Source organism: Penaeus chinensis, chromosome 17, assembly GCF_019202785.1.
Source record: "Penaeus chinensis breed Huanghai No. 1 chromosome 17, ASM1920278v2, whole genome shotgun sequence".
NCBI lineage: Eukaryota > Metazoa > Arthropoda > Malacostraca > Decapoda > Penaeidae > Penaeus > Penaeus chinensis.
In genome coordinates, this window is record NC_061835.1 from 11,978,796 (window position 1) to 11,995,645 (window position 16,850).

Sequence of the window (16,850 nt, forward strand, 5' to 3'; positions counted from 1 at the left end):
CTTAACACTTCACTATTTCATCTTTCTATAGCACTACACGACCTTTATGTCTAGCTCGTTTATTTTGCTCTGTAACCATTAACCAATTCATTGATCAACTTGCTGGCCTCTTTCATACATAGCATGCCCTGGACACTACCGTCTATGAAATGTTAGGTCCATGATTTTTTTTTTAGGACCTTAAAACTTACAATTGTTGAGTAGTTACTGCTTTAAAAAAAAACTTGAATTTCTAGAATTTTTGCAATTATTCTTAAAATATTTGGTCATCAAATTACACCCCACAGATCGCGACATCATAGAAGGGATTACATGTCTATGGTTAATATACACAGGGAAAATTATTCAATGACAGATTTTATTATTATTTATTTACCGACTAAAATAAAATTCTCTCATAACCCGGACACACACACGTTGAACCCGTGACAAACACACGGACCATTTTTGCCATTGATCGCCACCCTACGTACTTCATCAATCACTACAAGTTCGCCAAGCAAGAAGATGCTTTTGTGGAAAACATCTGCATGAGAAAATACAATACTTTACATGAACTTTATACAATACATTAACTAAGATCCTGCTAATACCCCTATTGTCCATTTTTTTCACTGGGGAGGGAGTTAGGGGAAGTAACTTAAAACAGTTTAAAATTTATATACAATTTTAAATTAAAAAAAAAATAATAATAATTTTGTTGGTTTCCCTACATCAAAGTTACAGATCAAAAATCATAAACAGTATCATTTGCAAAAGATTAACAGACCAATTTAAAGCACTGTTGTGATTTTTTGGGGTTTCTTCACATGGAAAAAACCATCAAACAGCTTGGTGACAATATGGCACATGATAAAGCTGCTCGGCTTCAAAACTGAAATCTAATCGTAGTGTTCCTTGAGCTTGGTCAGGAGGGCATCGCAGGTCTTCTTAGCATCTCCGAGCAACATGTTAGTGTTCTCCTTGAAGAAGATGGGGTTGTCAACAGCAGCGTAGCCGACGCCAAGGGATCTCTTCATAACAATGACCTGAGGAAATAGGTAGAGGGGTTCAAATCTTACTTTGAGAAACATGGTATCTTTCTAAAATATCTTCATACACATGCAATGAAACTGAGGACACCAGACACTCCCAAAGTCTAAAAGAAAAACAATATCCCACCTGTTGTGAGAGCCAGACGCGAAGTACGGGCATGCCAGCAATGATGGAGTTGGGGTCATCTTCTGCAGCAGAGTTGACTGTATCGTTGGCACCAATGACCAACACCAGGTCAGTCTCAGTGAAGTCATCATTGATCTCGTCCATCTCCAGCACAACATCATAGGGGACACCAGCTTCAGCCAAGAGCACGTTCAGTTGCCCAGGCATACGCCCAGCCACGGGATGGATGCCGAAGCGCACATTCTTGCCCTTCTTCTTCAGGATGTCAACCATCTCGGCAATGGGGTACTGAGCCTTGGCAACGCACAGGCCGTAACCTGGGAGACCATTTTTTATTAGATATCGTATTTGTACATTTTCCATATGACTTATGTTACATGCCAAATGCTAATTAAAAAGCAAAAGAAAATAATTACAAATCATGAGAAGTAGCAATCATCAAAATGTCTTAGGGTGCATTATAAAAAATACTATAATTATCAAACTATTTAATAGTTAATATCTCAGGAAAGATTATATGCAGATGCTTCCTCTAGAGCCAAAATTGTTCCTTACCAGGGACAATAATGATATTCTTGGCATTGGTCATCATCTCTACAGTCTGTTCGACATTGGTCTCTGTGTGGGTACCGGTAATTTCCATGGGTTTGCCTGTGCCAGTGGAGGATGTGCCGAAACCTCCCAAGATAACATTGGGGAGAGATCTGTTCATGGCCTATGTTGGGGGGGTGAGGGGATAGAGAGATTATATAGCAAAAAGACAATATCTTGAACAGACTTAACAGTTCATACATATAACCTAGTCACCTAATCACATATAACCTAGTAATACTTCAAATAAAATTACCCTTTTTAGGGAACAGTCTCTCACCTTACACATAATGTAAGAAAGGATGGCACCAGAAGAACCAATCAGGGCACCTACAACAGTCATCAAATTGTTATTCAACATGAAACCTTCAGCGCAGAGGGCCCAGCCAGAGTAACTGTTCAATACCGTAATCACAACAGGCATGTCAGCACCTGAAAAGAGAATGATTAGGGATATTTAATATTTACAATAATAGTGATAATGCTGACATGACTTTCTAAAATACATCCATAGATAAAATTTTAATGAAATAATTAAAGTAAGGATGCTTCTAAAGCAATTTTTTTCTTATCTACTACAAACTTTTCATATATTTAGACCTTATCAGTCTCCTCTTCAATGGAAGTCTCACTCCCAACCCCAAACAAAGACCCTACAACATACCACCAATGGCCATGGTAAGTGTGACACCCATGACAGCAGAGAGGGTGGTGGTGGTTCCCAGCATGGATAGTCCAACATTGAGGGATGGGTCAATGAAGTAGTAAGTCATGGCACCAATATTAGCCGTAAGGAGACCAGCATTCAGGGCATGGCGGCCAGGGAGGAGGAGGGGAGCAGAGTCCAGTACTCCTTGCAGCTTCCCATAGGCAACCAAAGAACCACTGAAATAGAATATGAATGTGTGCAGGCAATGTATATTGTGGGGAATACAAGTAATGTGTGGATATTCTGAGAAATACAGAGAAATACAAAAAAATTAAACTGAACATACAAAACAATCACAGAAAATAAACCTGCATTAAAGTATTGGCTTCTATATGATTAGAAAGTGCTTGATTAAAAAAACATTACATTCACAGAAGAAAAGCCAGACTAACCTGAAGGTCACACCTCCAATGTAAGTACCCAAGAAGAGGGCGGTCTTAATAGCATTGGCAGCAGGGTCGGTGGCGAAGTTAGGGAAGTCGTGGAGGTATGTTGCAATGCAGGTGAGCACAGCAGCAGCACCCACCAAGCTGTAAAGATGTAGATAATTGGACAATGAAAATAACCTTAGAAGCAAAGAATAAACCTTATGATCATGGCAGTGTAGCATTCATTGATTTTCTTGCTATTTATAGTCAATAATTTCTCAAATAAGGCAGAACCATGTTAGTTTAAGATTTATATAATGCACTTCACACAAAATTAAGCTTGATACATTAATCTGTAATACATGTATGATATATCCTATGAAATTCATAAAGATACTATTTCCCTGAATACAGGAATCCATATGCTGGCAATTACTGCACCATAAGTAACAGACTACAGTCACTTAATGATTTTCCAACCAAATGGTATACACATGGAAGACCTTCTAATCTCTCTTTAATTAAGAATTCCATGACTTGCAATCAAACAATTCTTCCAGGCAACATACCTGTGGAATGCAGCCACGAGCTGAGGTAGATCAGTGATCTCAATCTTCTTCGCAATGGTGGAGCCAATTGCACCTCCAAGAGCAGCTGCTCCGCCCATCTGCATCAGGACAGGGCTGGCTGGCACCAGCTGGCCAATGGTAGCTGCTATACCGCCAGTCACACCAATCTGGAAATGAATGCATTTTGTGCTAGCTGCATCAATTAAAGGGGATGAGGATACATTAGAAGAGAGAACACCAAGATGTGTAAATAAAAAAACCTCTGAAATGTCCATCCTCACTTTACTTTCAAGCTTTTCGAAAGTTCTGTTCAAATGGCTTCCAAGTTTTAAACTATGTCAAAGGCCAAAGGGCTACAATGCTCACCATGCCCAGGGTGTTGCCCAACCTGCATGTTGCCTGGTTGGAGAGACCAGCAAGGGCACCAACACAGCACAGAGAGGCAGCGAGGTAGGCCATCTGGTGGCTCTCGGCATAACCGGCTGCAGCAGTGGCAGCATATCCACCGAGGAAGGCAGTGGCCGGGATGCCATACAGGTAGTTGTACTCAGGAGGATCAGTGGGTCTGTGGAGAGAAGCGAAGGCCGAGACTTAACTTATGGTCTTTTGAATCATTTCATCTATTTCTGGAGGGTTATCAAAGCAATTTTTGTTCACCTTGGTCAATTTGATTAATAAAAAAATAATTTATATATTTAACTCAATTGGGATGTATGGCAAAAATACATGCCATGCCTACTATAAGAAAAGATTATTTATTGTATTTACACAGATGGCTCTACAAGTGCTTAGCCACCAAGGAGTCGGTTATTAGTCCTACCCATCTCACCTGTTTACCCCTTTCCTCCACTTTTGAAAAAGGTCTTTTGCATTATTTCATTGTCTTAAATGTTATAGAGATTTTAATAATTTAATAATCATAACATCAATGACAAGTCTCGATATCAAATGTGTAAAACAATTGAAAATTTTCCTGCCACTTCAGAGAATGATGAAATCTGGATCTAGGTCACTAGGGCCTACTGATAGACTCCTTGCTTGCTGAGCACATGTGGAGCCATCTGTATGTAACAAAATTCACAAAAAAACTACAGGGAACATAACATAAATCTGGGGCGGTTGGGTTAAAGACCTCATGACCAGGTCATATACCGCACTCAAAGTCGGCGTGTTGCCACTGATTGCCAGAGCCTAGTTTTTTTTAGTTTCTATACCTGTCATCAAGGGGTTAAACACCTAAGCAGGATAAGTAACGTAAAGCACATCAAACCTCTCACCTCTTGAACATGTCCAACATCCTCTGTGTAACAATGAAGCCACCAAAGATGTTGATGAAGGAAATGAAAGCAGCAGAGGCGGCCAAAGCCTCAATGACATTAGTGGGGTAGTAACCACCACCCATCAGCAGTAGACCACCAACAGCAGTAATACCTGTTGACAAATAAAAACTTTACAACAAACTATCCAAGCGAATTCATACTGTACATTTACATCAAATTCACTTCAAGTCAAGTAAGTATTACGGAGACCTTTTATGTACACCTACATGTAGAAGAAAAAAAAACTACTTACCTGAGATGGCATTGGTGACAGACATAAGAGGAGAGTGAAGAGCAGGAGTGACAGACCACACAGTGTGATAACCAACGATGCCAGACAGAGCGAAGGTGGTCATCATCTGCGTCATAGCAGCATTGGGGGAACCAATGCCAAGGCTCACCAAGCTGCCCAAACCTTAAATAAGGATACATGATTAGATACTGGCTGTCTATACAAACTGAATGAATCTCATGACACTTAGCAAAAACACTTATGTACTATGTATTCACCAAGTGTAAACAAAATTAACATCATGACTCCCTCACCAGCTGTGTACATGAGGGCATCTTTCATTGTGATGTTGAAGTAATTAGGAGGTGGAGGGGGCTCCTTGACTACAGGAGCAGCTGCAGCTGCAGCAGCAGGGACAGCTCCTGGGGAAGGCTCTGGTGGAGGTGGAGGTGGCCACATCAGCTGGCCATTCTGCAGGATGATTGAACCCCTTACAACCTCATCCTCAAGGTTGATGCTGAAGTGGTCCTTCTCACCAATGGACAGGAGGAACTTCGAGATGTTATTGCCATACAAGAATGAAGACTGAGTTGGCAGGCGGGAAGGCAGGTCAGTGAGGCCAATGTGTGTGACGTCATTGTAGACAGACACTTCACCTGGGACTGTGGTTTCGATGTTGCCTCCTGCCTCAGCTGCCAAGTCAACTACTACAGAGCCAGGCTTCATGAGATCAATGTGTTCCTGAGTGGGAAGGGAGGATTACAATAAGGCTTTTCATCTGATTAAAGTAAATACTTCCAAGAAATGTGGTTCAAGAAAACAATATTGCCATTAAGTATTGCAAATAGTATACCATAATGCACCTCTTAACTCTTTAGCAAGTACAGATCCATTTACTAAACTAGTCAAACTTGCTTGTGCTCCTGATTCTGCTGCAAAGTACTCACTCCACAACATGCACTGTCCCTTCCCCAACCAGCCATTTTAAGAATGTTCTTGTAATTACCTTCTTGATCAGAACTGGAGCCTTCCTTCCAGGGATCAAGGCAGTTGAAATAATGATGTCCACATCCTTTGCCTGCTTGGCGAACAGAGCCATCTCTGCCTCAATAAATTCCTTTGACATTTCCTTAGCATAACCACCTGTTCCCTCACCAGATTCCTGAGAATTCAAAATTTACAATGTAAGTATAGGTATAGAGAAAATATATACATATATATATATATATATATAAAAATATCAAGCGATATACATCAAATCATGTCTTGAATGAAAACCCTAGCTAAAGACTACTATTAACAGTATTATAAAAATGTTTAATACAATCTCCACCGCAAAATACACAAACATGTGCCCCCCACCCCCCCTCCCTTTGCCCACACTCCCAACCTTACCTTAACATTCACTTCCAAGAACTCTGCACCAAAAGACTCGACCTGCTCCTTGACAGCAGCTCGGGTGTCAAAGGCACGGACAATGGCTCCCATATTCTTAGCTTGACCTACGGCAGCCAGGCCAGCTACACCACCACCAATGACCAATACTTTGGCAGGTGGGACTTTACCAGCAGCAGTAATCTGACCTGTTAAAAAAAAAAAAAAGGAAGTGGAATAAACATTCTACCTCTGGACAAGGACAATGTTCTAAATTCCAACAGTAATAAAATATCAGATCAATATGCACAAAACATTCTATATGACTTGGTCTTATTCAGGGTATCTGCATACAAGTTGACATACCAGTAAAGAATCGACCGAAGTGGTTTGAAGCCTCAACAACAGCTCTGTAACCTGCGATATTGGCCATGGAGCTCAGTGCATCAAACACCTGAGCTCTTGATATTCTTGGCACACAATCCATGGCTGTGGAAATGGAGCAAAAGTCTCAAAATTGGGGAGTATGTAGCTTAAAAAAAATATATAACACATAATACATAATATATAAAATAATATAATATAATATATAATATATAATATAATATATAATATAATACACACACACACATATCTATACCTATATATCTATATATCTTTAGGATTTGGGCAAATTTAGCAAAAAGGTCAATAATTCCCACAAATCAATCCTCACCAAAAGCAGTGATCTTCTTGGATGCCATTTTCTCAAGAAGTTCCTTGTTCTGCGCAGGATACAGGAAGGAGATCAGCATGCCATTATCTTTCAGCAGGTCAACCTCCTCAAGGGCTGGCTGGCGGATCTTGAGCACAATATCTAAAGTAGATGGTTACAGTATATAAATACTTATTCATTAAGACGAGAAATAATGTACAAGGACAAAACAATGGTTATTAATTCATCCTATATTCAAGGCACCATGTTGGTTAACCCAATGGTCTTGGGTCCATGCACTGTCAACTGTAGGTCCAACCCCAAAAGCCAAGTCAACAAGTCCTTACAAACTTAACCACTATCAATATCTATATCAGAAACAAGATATTCACTAACCAGATGTGTAAGCTGCATTCCTATCCACAATTTTTGCACCAGCTTCCTCAAAGGCAGCATTGGGGTACTTTGCCAGCACTCCAGCATTTTCCTCAATGTTCACAGTGAAACCCTTCTTGGTCAGGGCAGCCACAGCAGCAGGGGCTACAGCCACTCTGGAAAATTTCAACAAGGGTCAATCAAAGGAAATACAGCCGTACTTTTGAACTTAAAATTCCACTGATAATAACAATGAGAAAAATTCTGCTTTTTATTTTTACATTAACCAAGGTTCTATCAATCTAAATGAAATCAGTACACATTCAGTGACTATACTACAATACAATCCGTTTTCCTTAAATACTGAAATAGCCTATAGTACATTTTTTTTTTTTTTTTTTTTTTTTTTTAAAGAATTCCTTTTAGTGTTACTACAGACCGTAATACTACAAAATAGAACACAGAACATCAATGTGCTCATGAAAAGCAAACAAAATACACCATTACACAAATTTGTGTATTACTTCCTTTGTTAAAAGCAACATGGGAAAAAAGAAATGAGCAAGAGGAAAAAGAAAATTAAAAAATAAATATACAAGGTTCTTTTAAAAAATCACGCATTCTTCTAGCTTCAACTAATCCGACACTTACTAGACTGGGAGAAAAAAAAAAAAATAAATAAAAGCTAATCACAAAGCAAATCCGTGTTATTTGCTTGCACTTCCTCACCTCCTCTCATTCTGCCAGATCTCCTTCGGGACACCAATGGTCATGTTCTTGTAGGGGATCCCCTTGATGGGCTCTGCTTCCTTTGCACTCTCGCAGAGGCGGGCATGAGTTCGAAGGCCTCGGACCGAGCACAGCAGCTTCCCCCGGCTGCTGCTCGACAACTCTAGCGTCGAAAGCGAGATGCGTAACAACGACGCCATCTCTAGAGGGAATAAAGAAGAGAGGGATTATTGCAAACTGTATGTACATAAATAAATAATTAGGCAATCAAGATATTCATGGATTAGTTCTGCTTAACCCAATCACTACAGATTTATGTACGGTCCCCTATATTTCTTGTGAATTTTGTTACACACAGATACCTCCACATGTCCTCAGCCACCAAGGAATCTATCAAATAGGCCCTAAGTGACCAATCCTGATTTCCTCATTCCTAGAAATTGAGGGAAAATGTATTTTTCTTTCTAATACTATTGATAAATAGTTATTTTTCTTGATCTTGTGATTATTAAATCTTATGAAAATCTTGGTAACATTAAAGAAGGAAATACAAAAACTTTCCAAAAATCAAGAAAAGGGGTAAACAGGTGAGATAGGTAGGGCTAATAACTGACTCCTTGGTGGCTTGTAGAGCCATCTCTGTATAACTACAATAAACAAACTTGTATTACAGAAGGCATGGCATTTATTCTTGCCATCCATGCCAATTAGGTTAAAATACTGGCATGGAATAATTCACTTTGAAAGGGGGGGGGGGGGGGGACTTCTAAAATTCATCCATAAATATGAAAACTACCTTCCCTTTGATAAATGGAGGCAGGGATTAATCGCAGAAAAAAAATCAGCTCTAAAATTATATATATCTTTAAATTACTATTGCTAATCCTAAAAGTATTGCACAATATAGATAAAAGGAGGAGGATGCTATCAAGACAAAATATCCAACCCACAAAAATGTTCAGTACACCTGATAGGCAACCGTGCTGGTCTAAATTTGAAGTTTAATCTCTGCACATGTCAACCTTTAAACACAATGTATTCTGGTTATCAATTAATGAAAAGGGTTATAAAAATTGGAGTCTAAAGGCCAGAATGCGTATGAATGCATTTGATCTAGAACTTGCACACAATCTTATCTCTGTTGATTAGTGCTCTAAAGATCGTCAGTTTAGGAACCTGTAATTATGAATATATTAATATTCACCACTAAGTATACATTGACAGGATGAATAAACTGTTGTTCATTTCACGCGTGAAAAATAAATACAAAAACAATAGTAATAATAAAAAAAAAGTAAACAAAATCCCATTAATCATTATATCAGGGTTACGACCTTTCTCCTAATGGCACAGTCAGCCAGAAGTTTCTTAAACGCAAAAAAACTATATTCAAGTTCTTAAAAATGCACCACTTCCATAATCATCAATGTACACCACTTTTTAACGTCTTTGTTTACTATAACGGGGTGGGGTGGAAGCCGGCGCGCGCTCGTCGGAACAGTTGGCATCCCTGCAATCAGCTGATGCGGCCGACTCTTCATCTTTTCATTGACAATTTATGGCATTGAATCGATTGCATGCAGGGAATACATTCACATCCGTAGAGCTGATGACTCAATATGCAAATTTAGGGAGTGAATGAACGAAAATCGACCATGAATACTAGTGATCCACTGCCAGGAGTATGGCATCAATTTGATCCCAAGGGGCATGGCCCCAAAGAGGGTGCAATGTACTTTCACACACGAAACACGAATCTTAATTACATCAATGACGATTTAAACGGTGTAATACCTATATTTCCGCACTATACTATTTCTATTGCAATCTTTTATCTTCATGTACATTACCGTAACGTACAAGCGTCATGTAACCCAACACTTCACATTCACACTGTATCTTTTACACAGTAAGCACAACGAGGACGTGAAACTAAAAGGACATTTTACAATTCGTTGTCTGCCAAGTATCAGTTCACCATTTCTCTTACAAAATGAAACATTGTATCAAGTTTGTTTCCCGATACAGGATTGGGCTACGTAACTCAATTGTCTAATCCGAGTTGACCGCTGCGAGTGTAATCTACGTAGTAACCTCGGGATTTTAACCCGGAACGGAAAACAGTAATGTCGTGACTTCCAGAGCGGTCAGACTACGTTGCGTGTGAGGGAATGGACCCCACGAGGTCGAATATGGTTTGCCTTGACCTCAGGACGGCCACGAAGGAACGTCTTCGAAATAAAGGTTTCTTAAATCGACATAGCAGTCAGTCCATTTACAAAGTTCCGAAATCCACATTTAGACTAATTTTCGACGCGTTCTTACCATCAGCGCATCAAATACTGCCCTACTATTTCTTCATGAAATATATGGAATTAGGATGAAGAATTGCCAAGACCACATCCGCAGTGCATCTTGCGCAACGCTGGCAAGTAGCAACAACTCTTTCGCACCAGCGCCACGCTCGCCGGTCCGGACGCCTCAGCCTCCATCATATCTGGCAATCGTCCTATGTCAACCCACGTGACTGCATCATTGCCGTCACTACTGCAATGACGCAACTGACGTGCAATACCCGGTGCTTTTACGGCGTTTATTTTAATATCTACTCTCCTTTTGCACAATCTCGAGACCCAAGGCTGCGGGACGGGCACCCGAGCCAACGAACAGCAGAGGTGAACGCTAGCGGGTTTCCTTCAAGAACCGGTGGAGACTAATGCCTCATGTGAACCAAGTCTACCTGAGGACACCTAGGGAGTTCTCTAATCCCTTCGACGGAATTCCTGTTCGTAAACCCTACCAAATATAGATAAAGTACGGAAAGAAAAGACTGACAAGAGAGAAAGCACAGCCGGCCCGCAGCGGAGGGAGTTGTGGAGGTGAAGGGCCACAAATAGCCCTGATACACACTTGACTAGCAAGTCACACGATCGTCCCGTGAACCAAGAATCTTCAATGAAAGCCCGAAACGGAAAAACGAAAACCGGGGAGAGGGAATGATAAGAGGACGAATATGCAGTAGCATGAGACGGGCATTTGGGAGGAGGGGCGGGGCAAATTAGGAAGAAGAGAAATAAAACGAAGCTAAACAATGGAAAATAGTAGACAAGATTGAAAAGCAGATAAAAGGCGAAAGGGAAATGAGGGGGGGGGGGGGGGGGCGAATGCAGAAAAATAAATCCAAATATTCAAACCAAGTTGACTACGTCCTACCCTCCCCTCCTCCCTCTCCCTCCCTCCCCCTTCCCTCCTCACCAATGTCAGTCCTAAATGCTTGCGCGTGGTGTCGCAGCAGTTGACCTCGTTACCGCCAGTCGCAAGAAAATCTGCAGTTCATTCATGCTCAATCTAATCCCTTGAATAAAGACTCAGAAGAGAGCAAGCAGAAAAAATGGAAGCAGGCGAGTCACAAAAGAAAGAAAGAAGAAAAAAAAAAAAAAAAAAAAAAAGCAAGAACGCGTGTGACTTAGTGCCATTTTTTTTTTACACAAGCACAGGACGAATTTTACGAAATCTATTTATAAACACATAAAAGACCATTAAAAAAAGTTACTAAAAATGCAACTTGTTTCACTGTATCCTCACTACGTCTACTTCTCCTATCTTCAGTATTCAACCCCATGAACATCTACCATCCCAGCGAAGCTCTTATCGCCCCCCCTACCCCCATTACCCTCTACCCTCAAGGCCAATCAGCTGAGCAGAAGCCGGCAGGTGGCTGGCTCAAGGGAAGGGAAGGGGAGGGGAGGGGAGAGGAGGGGAGAGGGAAGGGCGTGTGGGGACATCCCTCGTAAACCTGTCATGGACAAACCGCTTCCCTCCTTCCCTCCCACCCACTCTGCTTCCTTATTTTCTTCACTGTCCACTCGTCTGCTTGCATGCTTGTTTTCTTGCTTGCCCCTTTCTTGTGAATTATATTGTTTGATTGCTTGAATCTTGTTTACTTCCCCTCTTCCACCCTTCTGTTTGTTTACTTGCTTGCTGGTCCGGTCTCATTCCTTCCTTACTTTATTACTTGTCTCCAATCCTTCCTTCATATCTCCCTCCTAGCTTGCTTGCTTGCTTTCTTAATACCTCCCCTGCTTTACCCCATTTGTCTGCTTGTTTACTTGTTCGCTCCCTTCTCCCACACATTTCCCCTCTTCTTTACCTTCCCTTTCCTCTTCCCTTTCCTCCCCCCCGCCTCTCTCTCTCTCTCTCTCTCTCTCTCTCTCTCTCTCTCTCTCTCTCTCTCTCTCTCTCCCTCTCTCTCTCTCTCTCCCTCTCTCTCTCTCTCTCCCTCTCTCTCTCTCTCTCCCTCTCTCTCTCTCTCTCCCTCTCTCTCTCTCTCTCTCCCTCTCTCTCTCTCTCTTTATCTCTCTCTCTCTCTTTATCTCTCTCTCTCTCTTTATCTCTCTCTCTCTCTTTATCTCTCTCTCTCTCTCTCTCTCTCACCTGAGGCAAGGCCGCCGCCCTCTTAAAGGGGTTCTTTAAAACACCGATGGGGCTGGGAGGTGGGGGTTATGACAAAGCTTAACGGAAACTTATGCTTCTGAGAAGACATTCAAAAATAGGATTCCGAAAAATAACAACGAATTACATCACACGTACTATTTACAAAAGATTCGGCTTGCGGCTTGGAAGGGGCGAAAGGCGCGCGCGAGGGAGGGGGGTAAAGGAGGGAGGAGGGAACCCCAAGTAACACTGGAACCCACACGCAAACGTGCACCCACACACCCCTACACCCACACACACACACCCACACGCAAACGTGCACCCACACACACACCCACACACACACCCACACGCAAACGCGCACCCACACACACACCCACACGCAAACGTGCACCCACCCCCACACACACACACCCACACGCAAACGTGCACCCACCCACCCACCCACACACACACACACCCACACGCAAACGTGCACCCACCCACCCACCCACACACACACACGCAAACGTGCACCCACCCACCCACACACACACACACACGCAAACGTGCACCCCACCCAACACACCCACACGCAAACGTGCACCCACCCCACCCACCACACACACACACACACACGCAAACGTGCACCCACCCACCCCACCCACACACACACACGCAAACGTGCACCCACCCCACCCCCACCCACACACACACACGCAAACGTGCACCCACCCACCCACCCACACACACACACACGCAAACGTGCACCCACCCACCCACCCACCCACACATACACACCACACCAAACGTGCACCCCCCCCCCACACACACACCCACACGCAAACGTGCACCCCACCACCACACCCACCACCCACACGCAAACGTGCACCCACCCACCCACACATATACACCCCACACGCAAACGTGCACCCCCACCCACACACACACACACCCACACGCAAACGTGCACCCACCCACCCACACACACACACACCCACACGCAAACGTGCACCCACCCACCCACACACACACACACCCACACGCAAACGTGCACCACCCACCCACACACACACACACCCACACGCAAACGTGCACCCACCCACCCACACACACACACACCCACACGCAAACGTGCACCCACCCACCCACACACACACACACCCACACGCAAACGTGCACCCACCCACCCACACACACACACCCACACGCAAACGTGCACCCACCCACCCACACACACCCACACGCAAACGTACCCACACACCCACACGCAACGTACCCACACACCCACACGCAAACGTACCCACACCACCACACGCAAACGTACCCACACACACCCACACGCAAACGTACCCACACACACCCACACGCAAACGTACCCACACACACCCACACGCAAACGTACCCACACACACCCACACGCAAACGTACCCACACACACCCACACGCAAACGTACCCACACACACCCCACACGCAAACGTACCCACACACACCCACACGCAAACGTACCCACACACACCCACACGCACACACACACACACCCACACGCAAACGTACCCACACCACCCACACGCAACACACACACACCCACACGCAAACGTACCCACACACACCCACACAACCACACGCAAACGTACCCACACACACCCACACGCAAACGTACCCACACACACACCCACCACGCAAACGTACCCACACACACCCACACGCAAACGTACCACACACACACCCACACGCAAACGTACTCACACACCCACACGCAAACGTACCCACACACACCCACACGCAAACGTACCCACACACACCCACACGCAAACGTACCACACACACCACACCAAACGTACCACACACACCCACACGCAAACGTACCCACACACACCACCACACGCAAACGTACACACACACACACACACGCAAACGTACACACACACACACAACAACACCAAACGTACACACACACACAAACCACAACCGCAAACGTACACACACACACACACACGCGCAAACGTACACACACACACACACGCGCAAACGTACACACACACACACGCAAACGTACACACACACACACGCAAACGTACACACACACACACACGCAAACGCACACACACACACACGCAAACGTACACACACACGCAAACGTACACACACACACACACACACACACACACACACACACACACACGCAAACGTGCACACACACACACACACACACACACACACACACACACACACACACACACACACACACACACACACACACACACACACACACACACGCACGCACGCACGCAAACTTGCACACGCACACGCGCACACACACACACACACACACAATACTTCATGGATTACGGTTCAACGAACTGAATAAAAGCAGCCGAGTGAATTTGCCCGTCTCGCCTTGCCTTCCGTCTAGTTCTGCTTTCGCCTCCCACTCCAGATGAACCTACTATCAATATGAAAACCTGTCCAGCTTCTTAAAAAATGAAGTGCAACCGGTAACTGTCACAGGAGCTCGAGGAGGCAGAAAGACAGAGACAGACATATTCAATATTTCATATGAATTTGAATCTTCAACGTGAAAAACTTAGTACGTGTATACCCTCATGCAAAATCAAAGGCACTAGTACAAACACTACGCATGCACACGTAAGCCAACACACACGTGCGGTTGGTATCCCTGCTTGCTATCCCCTATCCCCTCCTCTTTAGCAACCACAGGGGTTAACAACACCTGTTACTCTAAGTACAGTCAATCCCTGTACTTTTAACATACGAAGCGAGATTGCAGCACAACTTTAATCACGCCTTGTTTATTAATGTCTAAATATAGGTCCACGTGATAGATCGGTAACATTAGCTGGTACAAAAAATCAAGATTACTTTACCATTGATATTCCTCTTGCATGTTCTCCTCGGTATACAAGCTACCTAATATGGGAATCGACAATGTAACGAGAAATGCTCAAACGTTCAGCAAAAAACGTTTAGGCCCAAACGGGAACATCATTCCCTTTTCTTGCCAATCTCCGCATCCGCACTCTACCCCTCTCCTTCTCCGCCCCCCTCCTCTTCTTTATAGCTCGCTTAGTTTTCGGCTCTTAATTTTTCTCTTGATAAAACTTTTCCAAAATATCTACTTAAACTCTGTATCTCCTCTTCATTAATGTTCGTTTTCCTGATTTCTATGCCTTTGTTTATTGAAAACTATTACCTTACGAGACAAGAACAAGGCATGGAAATCATTAACATCAAGACAAAATAGTTACAAACACGAATTTAACTAGATTAGTTAGTCGATGAAATTTAATATGAATGGAATGGCCGCCTGGGAAACATTGTCTGCAACTTTCCTTCGTTCTGGGATTCTTTCCCCAGGGAACCGCGCCCTTTCGAGGAAAATATTGTATTTACTGGATTTTATATATATATATATATATATATATATATATATATATATATATAACCGCAAACATTTGAAGACATACTCATGAAAAGAGCCGTTTTGTAAATATTACCAAAGTTTATTCACAATTAAACAAAAAGTCCGTAAATCTTTAAAAATACTGTGTCACTGCAGTTAAGGCGATATGCATCCATCTCAGTTAATGGCCAGTCACCCACACGCAAACGGACTGCATAGTAATCAATCACATGAATGCAACCTTAACTTCGCTCAAAGTAAACAGACATGGAAGGGTTTCATTACGTGTTAGATTTTGTTTTAATTTGTATTGTTGTGTGGAATAACTGGAGCAAGGAGAGTTCATTTCGTGGTTATTTATATGTAGTTTTTGGTCAAGTAGCAAACCTTACTCAACCACATACTATAAATAACTGAAATGGCAACACTCGCCGGTGGATGAAAATATATTAATGCTTCAACCTCTTTCTACTCTGATATATGATATAGCCCTAGCCCTATTTCCCTTGCAATAATTATCGATTTCCTTGCTGGGCGAGGGGCCTCCGTTCGTCGCCTGAATAAACCTCTGTCGTCTTGTCGCTACTACAGACCCGTCGGTTCTGTCTTTTATGCACTCATTTTTTCACTTAAATCAATGTCATTCCCAAATAAAGACGACACGTAACACAAAGGGAAAATAATCTCTCGGCACTTACCGTCGAGCTGCAAAGGAAAATTTCAAAAGGAGATGGCAAAGGAAGAAATCCCGATGAGACCCAGCGTCGCCTCCTCCAGCCCAACCGCAGCTGGAGATTCTCGTCAGACTCCGTCCTGCGCACAGAGGCCAGCGCCGGCGAAGCACCTTTCGATTGTCGCTTTTTCAATGCATCCCCTTTAGAACCGTCTCTT

The 16,850-nt window shown here is 43.2% G+C and overlaps 1 protein-coding gene across 1 annotated transcript; it reads right to left on the reverse strand.

The window, feature by feature from the left end:
- Positions 1 to 354: 354 nt before the first annotated feature.
- On the reverse strand, positions 355 to 16,808 carry LOC125034235 (NAD(P) transhydrogenase, mitochondrial-like). The gene is made up of 18 exons (XM_047625948.1): positions 16,658 to 16,808; positions 8,122 to 8,323; positions 7,414 to 7,568; positions 7,039 to 7,179; positions 6,690 to 6,812; positions 6,345 to 6,532; positions 5,956 to 6,111; positions 5,264 to 5,690; positions 4,971 to 5,132; positions 4,676 to 4,829; positions 3,765 to 3,963; positions 3,399 to 3,565; positions 2,854 to 2,991; positions 2,417 to 2,637; positions 2,033 to 2,184; positions 1,717 to 1,876; positions 1,162 to 1,478; positions 355 to 1,028 (listed from the first exon to the last, which is right to left on the reverse strand). The coding sequence occupies exons 2-18, from the start codon at positions 8,319 to 8,321 to the stop codon at positions 882 to 884; spliced, it is 3,207 nt and encodes a 1,068-aa protein (XP_047481904.1). The 5' UTR covers positions 8,322 to 8,323; positions 16,658 to 16,808; the 3' UTR covers positions 355 to 881.
- Positions 16,809 to 16,850: the final 42 nt, after the last annotated feature.